The sequence below is a fragment of the Melospiza melodia genome, chromosome 1 (genome assembly GCF_035770615.1).
Source record: "Melospiza melodia melodia isolate bMelMel2 chromosome 1, bMelMel2.pri, whole genome shotgun sequence".
In the NCBI taxonomy this organism is placed as follows: Eukaryota; Metazoa; Chordata; class Aves; order Passeriformes; family Passerellidae; genus Melospiza; species Melospiza melodia.
The window spans coordinates 14,237,276-14,257,380 of record NC_086194.1 but is presented as its reverse complement, the minus strand read 5'-3'; the positions used below and the strand labels follow the sequence as shown (position 1 = coordinate 14,257,380).

At 39.2% G+C, this 20,105-nt stretch overlaps 1 protein-coding gene across 16 annotated transcripts in view; it reads right to left on the bottom strand.

Annotated features, from left to right (window-relative positions):
• PARD3 (par-3 family cell polarity regulator) overlaps positions 1-20,105 on the bottom strand; it is a 444,307-nt gene that overhangs the window by 292,669 nt on the left and 131,533 nt on the right. For all 16 annotated transcript variants that reach the window (XM_063148480.1, XM_063148541.1, XM_063148508.1 and 13 more), the window contains one exon: positions 2,668-2,848. In XM_063148480.1, coding sequence (XP_063004550.1) covers positions 2,668-2,848 — 181 coding nt within the window. The remainder of the gene's footprint in view (positions 1-2,667; positions 2,849-20,105) is intronic.

The following is a 20,105-nucleotide window of genomic DNA, read 5'->3' as shown; positions in this document are numbered from 1 at the left end:
CTGCAGTGAGCTTCCAACCTCTTCCCAGAAAACACGCAGGCACAACACAAAAAATGCCTTGTGTACTGTATGCTTAAAAAAAGATGCAGCTAAAGTGATGAAATACAATAAGTTTAACTTGGGTAACAGAAAAGCAGTTTAACTTGGGTAACAGTAAGAAAGAAAGAACTAGATAAGAAACATAAATAAATCAACTGCCTGTATCAATGAATTATGTTTTCACAGTGCAAAACAACAGAGGGGTATGGGCCAGCCTCATTTTTGTTTCCTTGTTTATATGGGAAGATGGAATTTGACACACACACCCCCTCCCCAACATGCAAAGCACAGGCTGTGTTTGTGCATGGGAAAAGAGGGACTCCAGATGAATATTACTTTTCCAGCTGGACCTGATCTAGCTAACCTTTCCCTTGCTGGGAGAGGAGCAATGGTGTGATCTATAAACAAACAGAAGGGGTAGCATGGCAACCAGAACAAAGAGAGGAGAATCTCAGCAGGCTTTGAGCCCAGCCCAAGGCAGGAGCTGCTGCCTGGGAGCAGAGGGTGCAGGTGAGCAGCAGCACGGGGCACGGAACCGCGCGGAACGGCCGCGGAGCAGAGCCCACGCGCCAGCAAAAAGCACCCGAGACGTAAAACAAAACGTCTCAAACGCTATAAACCAATTTCAGCCGGAATACTGTTTTTCATTTGTTAGAAGTAAAATATTCACCGCCAACCCTGCAATTAGCTGGAAAATTACAATAATTACAGCAATTTTGTATCCCATCTCCAATCCAATTAATAGATATATGACCTTGTCAACATGTAATAATCAGGATCTGCATCTACCGCAAAACTGGATGGGTTTTATTTGCTGAATAGAACTTACACAGTAAGAAGATAATTATTTGAAATACTGAGAATACCATTTGTATGCTATGCTTCACTTCACAAGTTATAAAGGAACAACAATAAGGATAGCATTTCCATTTTCAATGTATATTTAAATGAAATTCCTGAAATAGGTATGTTTAATATGGGATACTATTACTGCACTGGGATTCCAAGCCTGTGGTTTGGAACATTTAAAGCCAAAAACATATCTGTCAACATTTAAAAAAAGGAATTAGATAGATAGGAGAACATTTCTGATAACATATTTATTACAACTTGTTTCACACACTTTATTTGTGCATGTTTCTACAAAAAGTGTCAAAGAGCTATAATCCTTACCAATAGTTTTAGAAGTCTTCTGTATTTCTAACATCTTGGATTGAAGAGTCTCAAATCCCTTTTTGGTCATCTTAGCAATCAGTGAACTAGCCCAGTGCTCCATGTATTTTCCAGAATGACACCAAAGATCAGTGAGCGTCCAATATAATCACTGTGTTTTATCTGTGCTATATGATTTTGATGCACTAAAATTCATGAATTTTATAATATACCAGATAATCACACTAAGGAGAAAATGTGTATGCATTTGCCTGCTCTAACCCCTGCTAGGCTGAGAACCAAGGAGGACAGTTTTTTGGCTTATGCATGGAAATGAGATGTGCATTTAGCAGTGACATACTCTAGTGACAGCAAAATGGAAGGGTCTTGAAATTCCAGGATACTTCTTTATTCTGCCATTAATCCTTCCCTAATTTAATTCTGTGTTGCAATGAAGCATAGTTACAGCTTGAAAAGACTCACATTCAGCTCTATGTAAGCTAATTTTTAAAAGCTATTCCCTCAATAGTACAGAAAACATTCTGGTACAAAACCCCTCACCAAAACTTAACAGAGTGGTCACTTTTCCATTTGCATTTTACCTGTTTAAACACAGATTTTATCCATTAATAAAACACCTACACAAAATCAGTCTCTTGGAAATAGCACATGGCTGTTTTAAACAATGAATCTGTAAAATATCAAAAGACTGATAATACTAACTTCTGCTAAGAATCTTCTGGAGTGGAGTCCCTATTTCAAAAGTTCAAAATTATAGACATTGCACATAAAAGGACACAATGCCTTATCCACACTGTCTTGTTTGCATGCTACTTTTAACAACAATGAAAATTACAAAGTAAATTACATTCCATAATTTTTCTTCTTAATAAGCTCAAATATTCAAAGAACTGCAAAAAGTAATTCCTACTACGTGGTTTTCCAACAAATGTTCATCACATGAAAATAAAATAAAGGGATGTTTCTGGATGTAGTTTCTGCTTTTCAAAGTGTCGTTTTGCAACACAGTAACTGCATCTATTTTAGCAGGTATTTTTATGGAAAGGTGACAGCATAACCTAGCAACATTGACAGGTTAAGTAGAAAGTGCTGGTATCTTTAGTTTCTTTTTACCATTTTGTTCATTAAATGGAACAAAACTGGCAAACCGAAAATTACACCATACATCACCTACATTTGGAGATATTGCTGTGATTTTCTGTGTGAGGACAATTTTAAACTGGCAGCATAGAAGGAGCTTATGGCTCCTAAAAGCAACTTATAAATAATTTATTAAAACAGAACAGGTTTGTTTACTGGCATGCAAGAAGCATTTACGCAGTTTCTCAGCTCTGATCAGCTTTCGATAAGGACAGATAATGAATCATTTTTCCCAGCAGCATCGATGGGTAACAGCACTTGGCATCTTGGTAAATTTAGACAAAACACATGGAGATACTGAGAGCATTTACTCACTTGCACGAAGGACTGAGGGTGTGACCTCAATTTCACTTGTTGCTTGGTAAGGCTGGAAGGCCGATGCCGCGTTGGAGCCGAGCTCGCTGCCAAAAATCTCCGGGCTCTGCGTGCCTGTCGAGCTGGCGCTGGTGCCATCACCCCCATGGTGTGGATCTTGCTCATCAAACACAGCCACGAGCTGCAAATGACAATTTAATCTACTGTTAAAAAAGACCTCAACTCCATCAAAGTGCCATTGCAGATCAGCATTTCAACATTTCTTCCCAGCAAAGAGCAAGAGGTGTCTGTCAGCAGAAACTCCGATCAATGCCTAGATCACATCATCATCAGCCCAAGAAAGGCAGCCATTAACTGGATCCTACAAAGGGTCAACAGCTCTGATGGGACAAGAAACTCATCACTGTGAGCCATAGAAAGAATGGCACCAAGGCAGGAAAGCAAGGGTTGCACCTTCCCAAGGAAACCACTTCATCTTACCCAGAAATGCAGAAAACTACCTGAGTGTGGATTGATGCCTGGGCACTGGAATTCAGTATTTGTGTTTAGATCCTTCTATACACATCATTATTACAGAGTCAAATCATGAGCAAAACCACAGTTTTACAGAATAAAAACATTCAAGAAGAAGTCATGTTTACAAACACTGAAAGCTACAGACAACACAAAGCCAAGGAAGTGTTATAATCACAACAAGTCATCATTTATTAATCTGCCATCTATTATCATGACTTAAGTTGTGGGCATCTCTTCAAAATTTCTTTAGTCAGATTTATGGAAATACTCTGTATCTGTTAGCCATCAACTTCCCCAAGACAAGTTTGAAATCTCATTTGAAGTCCCATTTAGAACTTTGCCAAGTCAGTAATCTAATAAATATTTACTAAATCTGTGTTCACCATTGCAAGAAAAATAGGAAAACATCACAATGATTTTTGATAAACCTGAGATATTTTTTCCACTGTAAATGATTTTGTGCACTTATTTGAAACAAATAATTTATCCCAATTTATCTTTCGTAACATACTGAAAGAGATAACGCCAGCTCTTGTACAAATTTCATTCTAAAACTTAATTTTCAAGACAGAAAAAAAGTGTTATGGATAGCAGCATTCTGCAGCCTGCAAATTAATCTATAATATAATATTTGAAAGACATTTCCAAGAAAGTATTACATTCTTCTGACCAAATTGGTAGGGTAAATGGAGCAAATCAACTTAAACCTATGCTGGTCTCTGCAAATTGTTTATTCTGTTAGCAACACAGCTAAAACTTTATGTAATCGAAAGGCATCAGAGGTCATTTTCTTTTTTTTTCTTAAGTGATTTCAACATCTTAGCCAAAAGATTTTAATAATAGTCCTTTTACTCAAATTTAACTTACATAAGCATCAATAAAAAATTTTAAAACACAACTCTAAGGCCAAGTGGAAACCATTTGGGAATTCAGCTCTTGAAAGTACTCTCAGGCATTTACTCTTTTTCACCAGTCATTTTGAAACTACAGAGAGTAGCAAACTTCTGCCAATAATTCCATATCTAATGCAAAATTTAGGCTCAGGCATGCAAAAAACAGAAAGAATAAACTGGTAATGGATAAAAGATCCATGCTCTCTCCAGTGCTAGATAAAAGGCAGGTAGCAGCAGGAAAACCAGACTGCAGCTGCAGACAGCTGGAACATGTTTTTACCATAAAAGTCATTATTTTATGCTTGAGAAATCTACAAACAAAAGAGACGTGACAACACCAAAATGTCAGTAGCTCAAGAGTATTGGAAATTTAATTTTCTAACACAATGTGAAATATCAATGCTTACAAAAATATGCTTCTAAAACTTTACTCATAACTCTCTTACTGTTTTATAGCAAGCTAATTACCAATCTCCAGCAACTGAAAATAAATTAATCTACAAGTGAAGGTCTGTAAGATATTCCAACAAAAGACAAAGCATTTAAGAATCCTATGAAACATCAAATCTTTTTGTCCTTCACATGTCATATATCAAGATAAATTCCCCAATTACATTCTGTTCCTTTGAGGCTGACTGAAAAATATTATTTGATGCATTTTGCTGCAAGTATTTTATAGATCTTACATATATGCAAAAAGGTATGTGCATATAAATCTCTATATATGTTATCTCCTACTCTAAGTTGCCTCCAGCTTTTTGCCTATTCCAGACAGTCTACAACCTATAACTTCAGAACATCTAAAAATGAATGTTTCTTATTTCAAGCTTAGCTTTTGATCTTATCGGGTTTTTTTCAGGTATTCACAGTTTTGACAGCATCAAACCTTCAAAAGGCTTCAGTTCCATTAAAAGACACACCAAGTTGTAACATTTTTTCAGTGTGAAGAAACACAAGCCACGTTAGTCTTATCCCAATCTAATTAGCATTAGGAACACAGGTTAGGAAGTTCATTGTGAAACAGCACTACAATGGTACAGTAGCCATCTGGACTACAATAGCTCAGTCCTCATAATATGCCAAAAAGTCTTCGGGACTGGAAGATTTAATGCAAATAAATACTCCCAAATCTTGATTTCCAGACCCTGGTATGCCATTCTGCAAGATTATGAGTTCATGGGAAACAAGGACAGCCTAAACATCTTGCACTGCATTATGATATCGAGCATTTATCTCTGATTTCTTCAGAGACCCTTTGTTTTACATGATCCTTCCAACATACTTTATTTAAATCAAAAGAGGTTATTCAAGGAGAGGAATTGTACTGCTGGAGGCCCAGAGATCACATTTTGACTACTATCCTTGCAAGAACAAGAAACAAAACAAAAAATTCCCCGAGACACCTGAAGTAACATGGAAGGAACCACAGGAGTAGGTCACTGGAGCTATGAAGAATCCTTTGCTGCAGGAATCCACAGCCATAAACACTGCTCTGTGCCAGGGAAAACGTCTCCTGATGAGCCATGTTTAAAGACCACAGAGATGTTTTTAACTTGGCAAAGAATGGGGCACACCATTGCTAGACCAGCTTTAATCAGCCTTAAAGTTAATGGTAAGACTACGGTATTTTTCTGGGCTTTAGACATGAGATTTACAGCAAGAGCAGAAAATGAAGATGACTATCTTATCTGGAAAAATCATCTTTACTGTCAGGAGACTGCTTTCATATGGATCTTTTTATTCTTTCACAAGAAATAAAGTTACCCTGATCTTTTGAGAATCACTCTATTATTTCCAATACCTCAGATGAGCTGTGCTGCCTGTTCTCTGTCCTTCAGTTTTAGATCTCATCACCTGCAGTGACCTGAGAAACTCATCATAGCATCCACTCTTATGCAGAAATGAACAGCAGAAAGACTGAACAAAACATAGTAATGCATTAATAAAGAAAATAGCTTAGCTGGTCAATATTAGACCACTATCAGCTCTTTGAAAGAACTTCTACTGAAATTCAGTGAGTACTGCTGCCATTTAATATAATTTTATTTTTCTTTGTGAAGACAAGCCCACACCAAAGACCAAATATCGTATCAACAGCTAATAAATAATTATAATATATTTTATCCACCCCACATTCCATAGAACCTCAACTTGAATGCATCAAAGACATGAGAATACGGTTTAATAGGTTACAGTAGTTTTAATCGCCTGAGGCAACAAGACTCTTTGCATTTCTCAATCACTGAACTGAAAAATCTGCAAACAGGAAATAAAATCAAGTAAAAGCAAACCACCTTGTCATCTTGAAACAAATTTAATAAATGATAGGCTTAATTTAGATTGGCATGCTTACATTTCTTATTATATCATGGCAAAAGCAACAGAAAGGTGAGAGGCTTTATTATCACCATTTAGCACGGCAAGATGGCATAGGAAGTGTCACCAGTTTGAACAATGTAAGATTTGGGTCCCAATACATGTGTGTACAACTTTCTCAAGAAAAAATAAGTTTCAAATATTCGTTAATGCATTCAGATATAAAACCAGCAGTTTTGTTCAGATCATTACTTAAGGAATGTTAATCCCATTGCAGCAATGGAATTAGAGTAAGTCTTCAAATGGTCAATTGCATAAACTAAAATACTTTTTTAACTCCACGGCAAGAAACACAAACAATCTTGTGTAAATTATCAACAAAAACTACAATTATTTTTAAAAGCAATGGCATTCAGTGTTTGACCAACAGGTTTTCTCTTATCAGAAATACAAAACTGCAGTAAAACTCAACAATTACCCCAGCTGTAAAAAGCACACTTATGATCACTGGCATATTTCAAGAGGTATAAGGGATTTTTTTATTGCCATCCTTACCCTCTGAAGACAAAAAAAAAAATGGGAAAATAGGAATACAGTTTACAAACAGTGACTTGATGCTCTTCTCTTTTGACTGGTAAGAGTCTTTCCACAGCAGACAGACAATGAAGGGAGAGTAACATAATTTTTTCATTTGCTAAATATGCTAGCTTTGTCAAGCAAATGCCTTATAAAGAAATTATTTCACAGCCTGAGATATCAAAACAATGTTTTACTGAGGCACCTTTGGATCTGGGGTAGGAGGAAGGCATTCCAGCCTATTACTGTATTCAGTTCTCTAAAACACCAGGTTTTACTGAGTTAATTACAATCCAACAACTTGTTCTTTCTAAAAGAGAGGATGAGTGTCTCTACTGCTCTGTCTGGGACTCAACATCTGATGCTAACCAGGTTACATTTACTTAAATAAATAAAAGTCAAGAATATTAATTTATTTTAATATTGACACAGCAGCAGCAGTCTGCATTCCAACATTAATTATTACAATTTCCATCTATTCTAAAGTAATTAAAAATTAGTAAACACATATGCAGTCTTAATTAATAGATTAGATTAAGCACTTGAATGTTAATTAACTGGATTAAAAAACTATTTCCACCAGCAATGGCTGTTTATATTTTCATTAAGTATCACTATCATATAAACCAATTCATTACTATCAAATGGTCTGATAAGGTCATCTCTCTTCAGGACCAAACCACAGAACCAGAAATTCTCCACTCCAAACAAATTCATAAAGCTAGAAACTTCTGCTGTATTCTTCCACCACTATGACAAGATTAGCAAAAAAAACCCCTTGAATTTTGCATATTCCTATGTATGCATCCAAAATTTGCTAATTCTTCAGTGATATTTATTGATGATTCTGATACTGGTTTATGTGCAGGCATCAGCAATGATTTCAGATTTATTTTAGTATCGGTGAGGATTACAGTTCCATTCTCCTGCTAGAAAGAGAGCAACTGATCCTCTGGTTTTCATACCCTCTGGGTTTCACAGAGCTTCCACACTTCTTACCCCCTCTTTTTAACACTGAGTGAAACTGAAATTTCTCATCTTTTTAGATTATTAGGAGTCATTTTAAATATCTGGTTTCTCCTCACCAGGACACTTTGGAGATACACCCCTACAAGAGCATTCCCAATTTGTTCTAGCTGTTCAGTGGCCAGTTTCTCAGTAGTTACTCTGCTGAGCAACCTGAAGTGTCTGGATTTCCCTGGCTGAACTCTGCACTTGCCCTCCTGGTCCATACAACTTCCAGATGTGCTGTTCCCCTTCACAGCTGCTATGGCCTTCTGACATTTATGCTGCACAGCTTCTCCTGCAGGATGGCCATGCATGAACAAACTGCCTTTCATACAAGATGTCATTTTTCTGGCTCCAGGAGAACAAAGAGCACAGACCTTGTGAGACAGCTCAAAGTGATGGAGCAGCTCAATCACACATCTCTGGTGAGGCACAAATTCTGCCAAGGATTCTGGCTCTCAGTTTATGCTTAATAACTGAACCTTTACTCAGGGAACTTATGGTCATCAAAAATAGATTTTGATGGTTCAAATAAGACTCTAAAATCTAAATTAGCCTTGTGGAAATATCTTCCCCTTAAAGTAGCTACTTCAAGCATTTCCTTTAACCTCCAAAGCCAGAGGATTAAGCCCAGCCTGTCCTGCAGTCCCACAGTGTAGGTCTCTGTCTGCACTCACTGTGACAGCCATGGGCTGCTGATAAGGGAGATTTAACCCCTCTCACAGCACAGCCATAAGCTTTCAGACACGTGCAGCAAGTGCCTGGGAAGAGAACACGAAGAAGGCTGGCAAAAAATTCAAACATGCACATCACTGGCATCCTTTTGTTAGCAAAAAGCATGTCCAGGGTCAAGCAAGACTGTACAGTGAACCAGCAAGGCACCAACAGAAGTGACTGCACACACCCAATGCAACCAGCACAGCTGAGGGAGATTGCAAGAGAATACAAGCACAGCTCTCTAGCAGCTCCTGAGGGTTGGCAAAAACCACTTTTACCCAAAGCAGTCTATGTATTACTCAGTCCATGTTACAATGCAGAACTGAGGAGTAGCTGTTTACTAAGGCCCAGCAGTAAATCAAATTTCAGCTAATGGCACTTCAGACTCTCATAACATCCCAAAACACAAGTTGCTTGTGAATGAACAGATGAGTGTAAGGAAAAAAAAAAATCACATAAATTCAGGAAAATCTCTAGCAAGGGAGTAGCCAATTATTATTTAGAAATGAAAGAAACTAAATACAAAATCAATTCGTAGGTTTTCTGATGACTGAACTGACTTTAATAGCCCCATGGCAGACCCAAATTCTTATTATTCCTTGAGCTTCACTTTTCTACATGGCTCATTGAAAACCCATTTAAATATAACTACTGTTTCAATGAGCTAGTAAGAGAAAATACAGAATAGATACTTCCACAATAATACCCTACTGCCCACAGATATATTAAAAAAATCAATTAGCAAAATAGCAGCATCTAAGAGTCATTCTGTGCTAGATATTATGTGCAACCTGAGCATCCCCTCTACAGACTTAGACATCACCCAGCATTCTAAAAGGAGAAAAAGGGAAAGCACTGTTTCAATTTAGGATAAGCTGTAGCACAAACAACAAACCTCTATAATTTCAAGAAAATCATTACCTGTCCTAATTAATCACTTCAGCCATGAAACTAGAACAAGCTTTTCATAAAACTTTTCAAAGTAAAGTTGCTGGCAGGGAGCCCAACAAAGAACTTTTCACAATAACTTTACTGCGTTATGGTTTTTCAAAAAGTAAGGACATTTAAAGGGTCGTGTTCCACCATCATATTAATACTTTGTATTCCATTTTCAGTGAACTATACAGAAGTGTAAGCTCATACAGAATCATAGAAAAACCTGAACTGGAAAAGACCTCTGGAAATCAACTAGTCCAAGCCCTTGTTGAAACCAGGGTCAGTGAGAGGAGGCTGCTCAGAGCCACATCCCGTTGCATTTTTTAATAACCTGAAGTATGGACAGTCCACAACCTCTTTAGGCTCTCTCCCAGCATTTGGTCCTCTTCCCATATGGAGTTGAAACTTCCCTTGTTAAAACATGTCTCCTGTCCCTCACACTGCTGCTGTGCACCTCAGAGCAAAGCCCAGTTCCATCTCCACCATCCCTGACAGAAAGCAGTCACATCAAGGCTGTTGTGCCTTGGGGAGCCACACAGTCACAGAGGCCCCCTAAAGGTCCCTCTGCCCTGTGACAGCTTCCAGCCCACTAATTCACCCTGACAGCCTCTGGCTGGGCCACCACTGCAATGTCTTCCTTGTATTCAGGAGCCTAAAATATCCCAGAAGCAGAGAGAAATAATCACAGAATCATTTGGGTTAAAAGGGATTTTAGAGATCATCCAGTTCCAGCCCCCCTGACGTGGGCAGGGGCATCCTTCACTAGAGCCCCATCCAAGGTGGCCCTAAACACTCCCAGGGATGGGGCATTCACAACTTTCTGGACAACCTCCTCCAAGTGCCTGACCACCCTCAAAGTAAAGAATTTTTTCCTAATATAATCTAAACCTACTCTTAGTTAGAATCCATTGCCCCTTGCCCTGTAACTGCGTGTCCTTGTGAAAATCCTTCTCCCTCTCTTGTGGCTTCCCTTCAGGTACTGGAAGGCTGCAATTAGGTCACCCTGAAGCCTTTTCTTCTCCAGGCTGAACAATCCCAATTCTCTTGGCCTCTGCTCACAGGAGAGTGCTCCATCATCCTGGTGGTGCCACTCCAACAGGTCAATGCCCTTCCTGTGCTGGGACCCAGAGCTGGATGCAGAGCACTGCAGACAGGCCTCACCAGAGCAGAGGGGCAGAAATCCATCCTTCCCCTGCTGCCCACAGGGCTTTGGATGCAGCCCAGGATACAGGCGGCTTTCTGGGCTGTGAGTGCACATTGCCAGCCCAGGCCCAGCCTCATCACTTCCCTAAACCTGCTGGCTGCAGATCTGCTCATAGAGCCCAGGGTGGAGCTGGTCATCCTTACCACAAGGGCACTGCTGACCCACATTCTTCAGGTTCTCCGCCGGGTCTGTCCCTAAAGGAAGCAGCCTCCCACCCACACGGCTGAGAGGGATTCTTCCAGCCCACATCCAGGACTCTGCATGTTATCTATCCTGAACATAATCCACCTCCTCAAAAACCCATGAGATAAAATAACCACTGCTGGAAAATACATCACAGGTCTCAGTGAAAGTCCTTCCCAAATCTGCTGACTAAGTAAGCACACCTCACTTTCAAAGCTCAACATAACACACCAAGTTAAATCATATCTGCAAAATCAAAACTCATCTGTTGATTTGAAGGACACTTTAATTTTACAGGTAGTTTTAAAATCTTCCACTTTCATGATTCTTTATATCTAAGAAATGATTCTGAAGTAAATATACAAGCTTTTTATTAAAACATAGCTTTAGATTATTCATTTCCCATGGCACTTTGATCTGAGAAATTCTAGAATCAATATTAAATTGCAATCTAATCCTCTCCTAGTAGGAATCAAATGCAGTTTTAGATACTATCCTGCAAGTTCCCATGCTATTATAAATATTTCAAATATATTTAAAATGCTAAAATATTTAAAACACTAATTTCATATTATGCATATTTAAAACATTTTTTCTCTTCTCCCCCTTCCTGCTGAGCAACAGCCTAAAAGCAAGTGTGATTTTGGGACCCTGGAAAAGTCATTTGTGATGTGTGTATATTCTGTCTGAGTTGCTCTTGACCTGACCTCCATGGTGTAAATGAGGCTGAGGCTTAGACACAGAAATGAGACAATAACTGAACAGAGTTAGAATTATTACAAGGACTATTAGCAGCAGCTGACACTGAGCTGCCTGCTTGCTTGGCTGGATTTGCTTCTCCACGACCTCACCCCCTGACTGTACCAGACACCACTTCTACATCCCATGCACTGTCTGAGAGCTGAACCACCAGCCCACACGTACACACTGACAGACAGACACCAGGACAGACAGAGCACACACAGATTATCCTGCAAAGCCCTTCTGACATGCTCACCTGGCTAAACCTACTGCATGGACACAGCAAGTCCAACACCAGGGCTGGATCTTGGCCTTCATGAACAGCTAACATCTAAAGACATCCACACGGCTCAGCTCTGACAGACAGACAACCCAGAAATGCTGAAACACCCACATTTCATGAGGCTGACAGAACAGGCAGGAGGAGATGAGTTTCTGTTCAGCAGAAACTGGGCATGCTCACCTGGCCAGGAACAGCTCTAGAAAATGCAGTTTGTTACTTTAAATCATGCTTTGAATGCTGAATTTTTGCTATTAACTGGAACCATGCTAAGGAAAGCTACAAAAGCTCCTGCAATCAGCCCCTGATCCCAGCCTTCCAGTGAACACATCCAGCAGCCCTGGTACCCACAGTGCCAGGCCAAACCCTGCTGAAAGGGCTGCAGGGCCATCACTGCACCCTGATCCACCCAGGGATGGACTCAGCCATGGGAGCCCAAACATGAGAAATGCTGCAGACACATCTCACTGCAGAACTGCTCTGGTTGAGATTATGAGGTAACAACACGTCCAGCTTCCAACTAAAAGCACAACTATGAGTAAGAGTGCAAGCAGAGAGAACATCATCCCAATTTCTTTTAAACAATTTTGTTTTTCTTTTGCGCTTCTCAGCAAAAATTAAGATACTGTGCTTAGAGAGAAGTTTGCTTCCCACAATTGTAACAAGCCCTCCATATCACAGGTACAAAAATGCTTAAATCCATGCTTGTTTGGGCTATGAGAACAGCTGGAGAAAATATCTCAGTCCTACATAGGAGAGATTTTCTATCACGAGGTTTTTATCGTGGTATTTTTTAAATGGGTTGTTTCTTCACAAACCCTTCCTTTGAAAGTATATATAATACTTTCCTGTATATGCTGCCCTGTTATTTTCTTAAATCTTCAATTTATACAGAAAAGATTTTTTCCAAAATCCTTTTGTACCAACAGTCCTCTTGTTCACGGCTAAGTACATACTCTGCAAAATTATCACAATATGTGATTTACCACGGTATCTCCTTAGCTCATTTTGAAAAGAAACCGAAAAAAATTATATCCATCCTGGCTTTAAAGTGGTGCATGAAGAAAACACGGTTTCAGAAGAGAGAGTGCTGTGCTTGGGAAGTAGCTGGGGCACATCTGAGCATGTGAATAAGCCAATTTCATCTCCTCCATTTTTGACTCCTCAGCACAAACGAGCACACGGGAACCACACTGAGGACAAGGATGTTAGTATTACTTTCACGACAATTTCACACTTTTAGAGCTCACTATGAAAGTCTGCCTTTTTACAGGATAAGGCTCTAAAGGATACCCTGACTGTACTTCATGCAGCTGAGCTCATGGTATGGGATGACTCTGCAGGTCTGCAGATTTCCAAGTCAAAAGCTCAGACCGTGCAGGAGTTCAGTGTTTTATTCCTGCCACAGAGGTCAGCAGTTAAGCAGTGACGCTATGCAGTAAGTAATCCAGACACTGGGTTATTAGAGGGGCTGGTGTCACACAGCAAGATATATTGCTGAAATAAAAATGTATTAAATCTTAACAGTTGTCTCATCTGTCATTGGGAGCTGCAGTCATTGAGTACCAAGAAAGAATGGTTTCAAAAACCTCCAAATAAAAGGGCCAGGCTTTCCATTCCTCTGCTACAGGATCAAAACAGCAGCATTAAATTCTAAGATTTTAATTTCAGCTGAGGTACAAAAAGGTAACTAGTTAGTTAAAGCATAGGACAATCTTCGCAAGCTTATTAAAGTTCAAGAAAATAGATTTTGCAAAATACAGCTCTTCATTTTATATAGTGTGTGCTGTTCAGTTTAATTTGCATGCAAAAGCCAGGAGAATGTGATTAAAAATACCCATCTAGAGACACAGATGAAAAACTTCAAACATTTTCTGATTCCCTTCTGTTCCACTCATTATTTCAATACCTCACTACAACAAAGGAATAGATAACACTTGTCCTTGACACTAGCCTAAATTATCTTCAGCGTGCAATACAATACCGATTAAATTAGGCTTATTTTAAATAAACGTCAAGGTCTGTTCAAAAGGTAAAACTGTGTGCCTTTTGCCTTTTGCATAACACATCCCCTCCCCACCCCCCAAACTTTTCAGAGGTCTGAAAAACAATGAGATATGGTGCTTTTTTTAACTAACTTCATTATGTAGATTAAAAAAAAAAAAAACAGAGAGAATCATTTAACTCTGACATTTAAGACAACAATAACTGTATCCTTCATTTCGCATATAATGACAAAAATAACCAGCACATTAGACAATAGTTCTTGCCTTCCTTCTTTAAATAAGGTTCTAAAGTATCCTAAATGCAAATGACTCCTTGTTCCCTCATGACTAACAGTTTTTATTATTTTAACATGTAATAATAGTGAAAACATTGCAACTTAACTTACATTAGAGCTATCCTTACAAAATTAAGAAGGTAGCTGTCCAACAGCACTGGGCTGATTTTAAATGCCAGGAGATCCATGGAGGTTGTCCCATCCTGTGGCAATCCCCAGACTCTGGATCTTGACTCACCACAGTTATTATGAACCTGTGCCAAACACAGAGCTCTGCTCTTAACCAAAACACACTCCTTAGATAACATTTGGTACACCAGAAAAGTAGAGGATCTTCCTAAACACCTTTAGGTTTCCTACTACTAAGAAGATTACAGAGATCTCTGTATGGATTTCAAAATGCCTGGTTCACCCATATCCAGGTGGATTTCCATCTACCACACACTAACTTATTTCCCACAAAATACCAGGTTTAATGACTTAGCACAGCCCCAGGGACATTGACTAAAACCTGGGTTCCCAATGCCAAAACCATTTTCAAAACGACCTAGGGCTGCTTTTTCAATAATATTCTGGCAGATAAAGTTGTGGAAGGGCATCCCATGTGTTTTCTCCCCACAAAAATACTAGAAATCAGATGCCCAGGTATTTCTGATACACTGCTTTTAAAAGCCACCTGGTAACTTTTCAAATCTGTCCTCTTAAGTCCTTATGAACACAAACAGGGAAAAAAATGCAGGAAGAAATAAGAGAGTAAGATGGGAAAACCCCAGAAGGAAACTAGCCAGTTAATATCATCACACCCATCATGAAAACATATTCACTGGTAGTCAAGTGCTTTTCCCTCTTTGAAATGCAGGAATGACCAGTAAAGGACACCTCTGCTATTACTTTAACAATAATTTCACCTCAGTTTGTGATTCTTAACTACTTGTAGCTGAAGCCTCCACCTTGCACTGCTCCTTCTTTAAATAGGGATGTAGTGCATTGTAACCAAAGAAACAGGAACATAAATAGAGACTTTTGACAGAATTATACTCCTAAATTATTTTTTGTGAAAGCTTGAAAGACTCCAGACTTATTTACAGGAACTAATTTTGAAAATTAATTCCCTAAATCACTGTGCAACTGGGAATAATGCAACTACATCCCCTGGATGAATACAAAAAACGTGTTAAAAAAAATAAGAAATACACAAAAGACAAATTACCATTGTATGCACAATCATTTCAAGCTACCACACTTGGGACCAGACTATCGTTCTTAGATTTTACCTTGACTCACCCCATATCCATAAAATGCATTTTTCAACACATAATAAAAGTGTAGTGCAGCCTAGGGAAGGAGACACAAGCATTGCCAAAACCCATCAGCTTCAACTTGTGGACAAGGACTGCTCTGAAAATCTCAAACCAGATCGCTTCCATTCTGTAGGTCCCCTAATGGTTCCCCATCTCCTCAGGGCTCATCTAGCCTATATTTCTCCTCTTTTCTCTCCTGGAAAAATTAAGGTTATAAAAGTAGCTGACACTTCATACCAGGCCAGCAGGCCTGTCCCTGGTTGAAGTATCTATATTCCATAGTGACTTCAAATATTGCTGTAAGGTTATTAAAATCATTCATGATTTTATCTGTGCCAAATGGATCATTACACTGTCAACACTCATCTTTATTATGCAAAAATATGCAGAATTTAACATCTTTTGTTGAGCTGGCAAAACAGTATATTCAGTAGTAACTCTGTTTTTCATTACATTTTGCACAAGGTTAAAGAGTGTGTGGAATCTGATTGCTGAAGTCTCTATTCAAAAACATCACACAAAACAAGCTGTTTGACTTACATAGCAAAAGATTATTTACTTAGAGCCTACAGACAAATAAATTATTCTGATGAATTTATACTGTCCTTTAATTTTTAGAATTACAAATGTTGCCTTTTTGTGGGGGGGGGAGGCAAGACCGTTTTTCTTTTCTCAGTTTTTTTCTTTCATGTTCCTCTGTGTGCACCTAGCAATTCTGCTTGATAGAAACTGTCCATAAGCTCCAAGGCTGCCTCCAATCCTGCCTCCTACCTTCCAGTGCTCTCTAAATGTCCTTCAGCAGAAACAGAAGTGAATGCAATCTGGTTACCTCTTGCAAAAGAATAATTTCTTGGGAAGCTCCAGCCATCTTGAAATAGCTTTTCTGAATGTCTCATTAAATCTTCATTTAATTCTTCTTTCTTTGTATTTCTCCTGCCACATTTAATCTTTGCAATTGTATGAATTTTTTAGAAAGCCTTTTTGGGGTGCAGTTTGTATTTTGGTGCCACACAAAGCAGATACATTGCATAAGGGTAACACAGGTAGCTGGGAAAATTATGCTGTCAAAAGTGATTAACATTTAAAAGGACTAAACAGAGGAAGCAGATAATACCTCCCAGATCTGCTTTTAATTAAAACATCTTAGCAATTATTATTAAAAGGCAAAGACTGAAAATGAGAAACAGCATAGCTTCTAAAGAGAATAGTTTTTATACTTTTCATTAGGGGTCACCTTTTCTCATGTGCAAGACCACTTTTACATTACCTGCCTCACTGGGGACCATTCACTTATTAAAAGAACTTTGCCCACACTAAAACAAAAAAAAAAAATGCACATTTAATCAGAATCATTTATGCATTCATTACTGTTTCAGATGTCCTTGCTTTAGGACAATGTTGTCCCTCACTGAAAGCAAACCGTATTTAAGTCTCTGTGCTTAATTGTTGTATCCCAGATGATTTCTCTACTTTCCAAAATAATTACCAAACATTATATCACCTATGCTAAAACAGCAAAAGGGTATCACCAATGAACCCCAGAGTAGGTGAAATGAATAGCACATACCAGCAAAGTCTAACACGTGCAGCCTTTGCACATAAATCAAACTGTGTTACGCATTCTGACAGCTCCATCTAGCCACAGCTACACAAAAGTAACCTTATCCCAGGCACAATGAATTAATTTACATTCAGCACATACCAGCAATTGCACAAACTCTTGTGGTCAAAAGTGTCCTTTCCAAAACAACTGTATTGTTTAACAATGAGATTAACACTTTCATGATCATATCTGTGCTTGAGGTTACTGGGTTTCAGAGAAAAACAGAATCAGAAAAGTCATGTTTTTACAGGCCCCAAAATTATAGCATCTGGATAATGTCAGGAACAGATGCTGAGATCAGAACTTGGCAGGAATTCCTGAGATGGGAACCTCAAACGTCTTGGGGAGAACGCAGAGCAAAATGGGATATAATGCAAAAATGCAGAGTGTGAGAGAGGCAGCGTGCAGGCTATGCACATCTGATGGAGCAGATGAGCAAGAAAAACAGCAGAATGGTCGGCTGCCAGAAGTGGGGGGAAGAGGAGGGAAACTTCCTCCTCATCGTGATGCTCCAGCACTACCAGGGTACAAACTGGCAGCTCATGGACCAGCCTCTGGAAAAGGAGCTAACTACTGCAGGTATCCTGCTCTGTGTAAGTTCAAATAATTTGAGGAAAGGAACTGTCATTTCCTTATATGTTCTTATTCTCTACAATGCCAATCATTCTTGACCTGACTGGTGTAAAGAACAGGCAAGGCACTTGAAAGTGATCCAACTTTAAGACACAAAGAATGGATGTAACATCTTCCTCAGAGATCACCATGAGGTACTGAAATACACTTGGGTTAGACCTAATTTTAGGCCCACATATTTTAATGCACTGGTTTGAGACTGTACAATGAACAGAGGCAATGCATCCCCTTATCATATCCATAATCATTATCATTATCAAATTCCTTATGAGAAGTGGCAAATGGCTGGAAAATAATTTTTTTTTAGCATTTTGAGTTGTAGCCAATACAATTTACAGATCACTGATAAGGCATTTTGTCCTTAAGCTGATCTAAATTAAAATTTTAAATTATGTTAGTTTACCAAGAGTACTTGAGCTGTGCTAAGTCTCTTAAAACTCCAAGTGATAAATCCTCAAGTTTCAAATATGTAATATTTCCATATTACATTTAATTCCAAAATAACTAATGCAGAAGAAAAGGAGATTAGTCTTCAGAGGTGGACTAGTGCAGCTGCCTAAAAAAGCAAACAAATTTAAATCTGTCAGACCACTGTGCTGGTACCAGGACATGCAGAGGCATTTGCCCCAGCTAACATGTAAGAAGCTCAATCCAAACTGAAATTTTTAATTCCCTTAGAAATCACACAGAAAGAAAATGCAGTTCCCACTACATGCCAATTCCCAGAAATGCTCCCTCAACCTGGCAGTGAGCAAAGCAAAATCAAAAGGCAAAGAGCAGAGGGGCTGCACATCCCCCAGCCCAGTTCACCCACACGCACTGCCAAGCACAAACGTATTTCAAAACTCACCTCAATAACAACAACATCAACAAAAACCTTAGGATGGCATTATTTCATTGAGCTACAAAGATGGACTCACTTCTAATGCCCACTAAGAATCTACTTTGGATGTTCTGGTACGGATATTTCTGAGAGGGGAAGGCAAACACCACCTGGACTACCTCCACCATCCTTTCACTCACATTCAGACATCATGGAAAGACAGGAGGAAAAGAGAAGGGAAAATGGCAAACAATAAACTAGAAAGGAAAGAGAGGCTACACTGTACTGAAACATGTCTTTTTCCTTTTCTCACTGTCAGTTTAGCATCATCCAACACAGGTATTTTACCATCTCAGATGCACTGACACTTCTCAAAGGTGAGTGGAGAACAAACATACGTGCATTTACATAAGGGAAGAATCATGTAAGCATTTGTAAAAAACACAGCTGTACCATGGCTCCCTGCACCAGCCAGTGGAAAGGGATGCACTTTTTTCTCTGGAAATGTGTATTGGCAGCATTAAATGTAACAAGGGCCTGCAGGGTGGGAGCAGGAAGCAGCAGCCCAGGCAGCGATGCCAAGGCAAAGGGAAGACCCCAGTGCAGGAGTGGAGGTTTCAGGACCAGCTCAGAAGGAATGCACAGCACATGCAGTGCTGCAATTAAAGCACATGATTCACATATGCTACCAGCAGAGAACAGATAACAGTGATGTATCTCAGAGCCAGCACATACAAAGCAGCCTCCCCCACTTCTTCATGGTGGGATTCAGTAGTCATCAATTTACAGCAGAAATTCAGGAGGTAAATTGAACTGAGGAGCAGACACAACAGCTGCTTCTTCTGAGGCCACTTAATTCTACCCCCAGTAGCACAACTGTGCCTCATCTCCCCTCACTCTCCCATCACTGCCAGAAAGCTGTAGTCTTCATACATATTTCTGTTCATTCTTTATCTGTTGCCTTGAATGAATAAAGTTTAGTTTATGAGTTTAGTTTGGGCCTGTTACCAGCTATATTCCTTCAGCTCTAATTCAGCAAATTGCATCCTGAAAATGCCAGAAGGATCCAATCAAGGCTTTGGTATGTGAAGTATCCTTTGAGAAAACAACTGAGCATCATCATTTTGCTTTTCCAACAATCCTTCCCACAAGTAAACTTCAGCTCTACTTAGAGCTATTTACACGTTCATTTCCTTCAATTACCATCCCTAAAACTCATGAGTAAAGGAACTTCCTTAAGTATCTGAATACCTACAGTCATGGACCAGCAGGTGAACCTGCTCATAACTTGGAGAAGAAACTGTGTGAATCACGGCACTGCTGAAGCACCAGGCGTCCAAGAGGACAAGTGTTTCTAAGAACTCAATTCAGTGCTCTGCATTGCTCTTTCAAGCAAGAATACTGTGCATGTTCTGTCTTTTGGATGC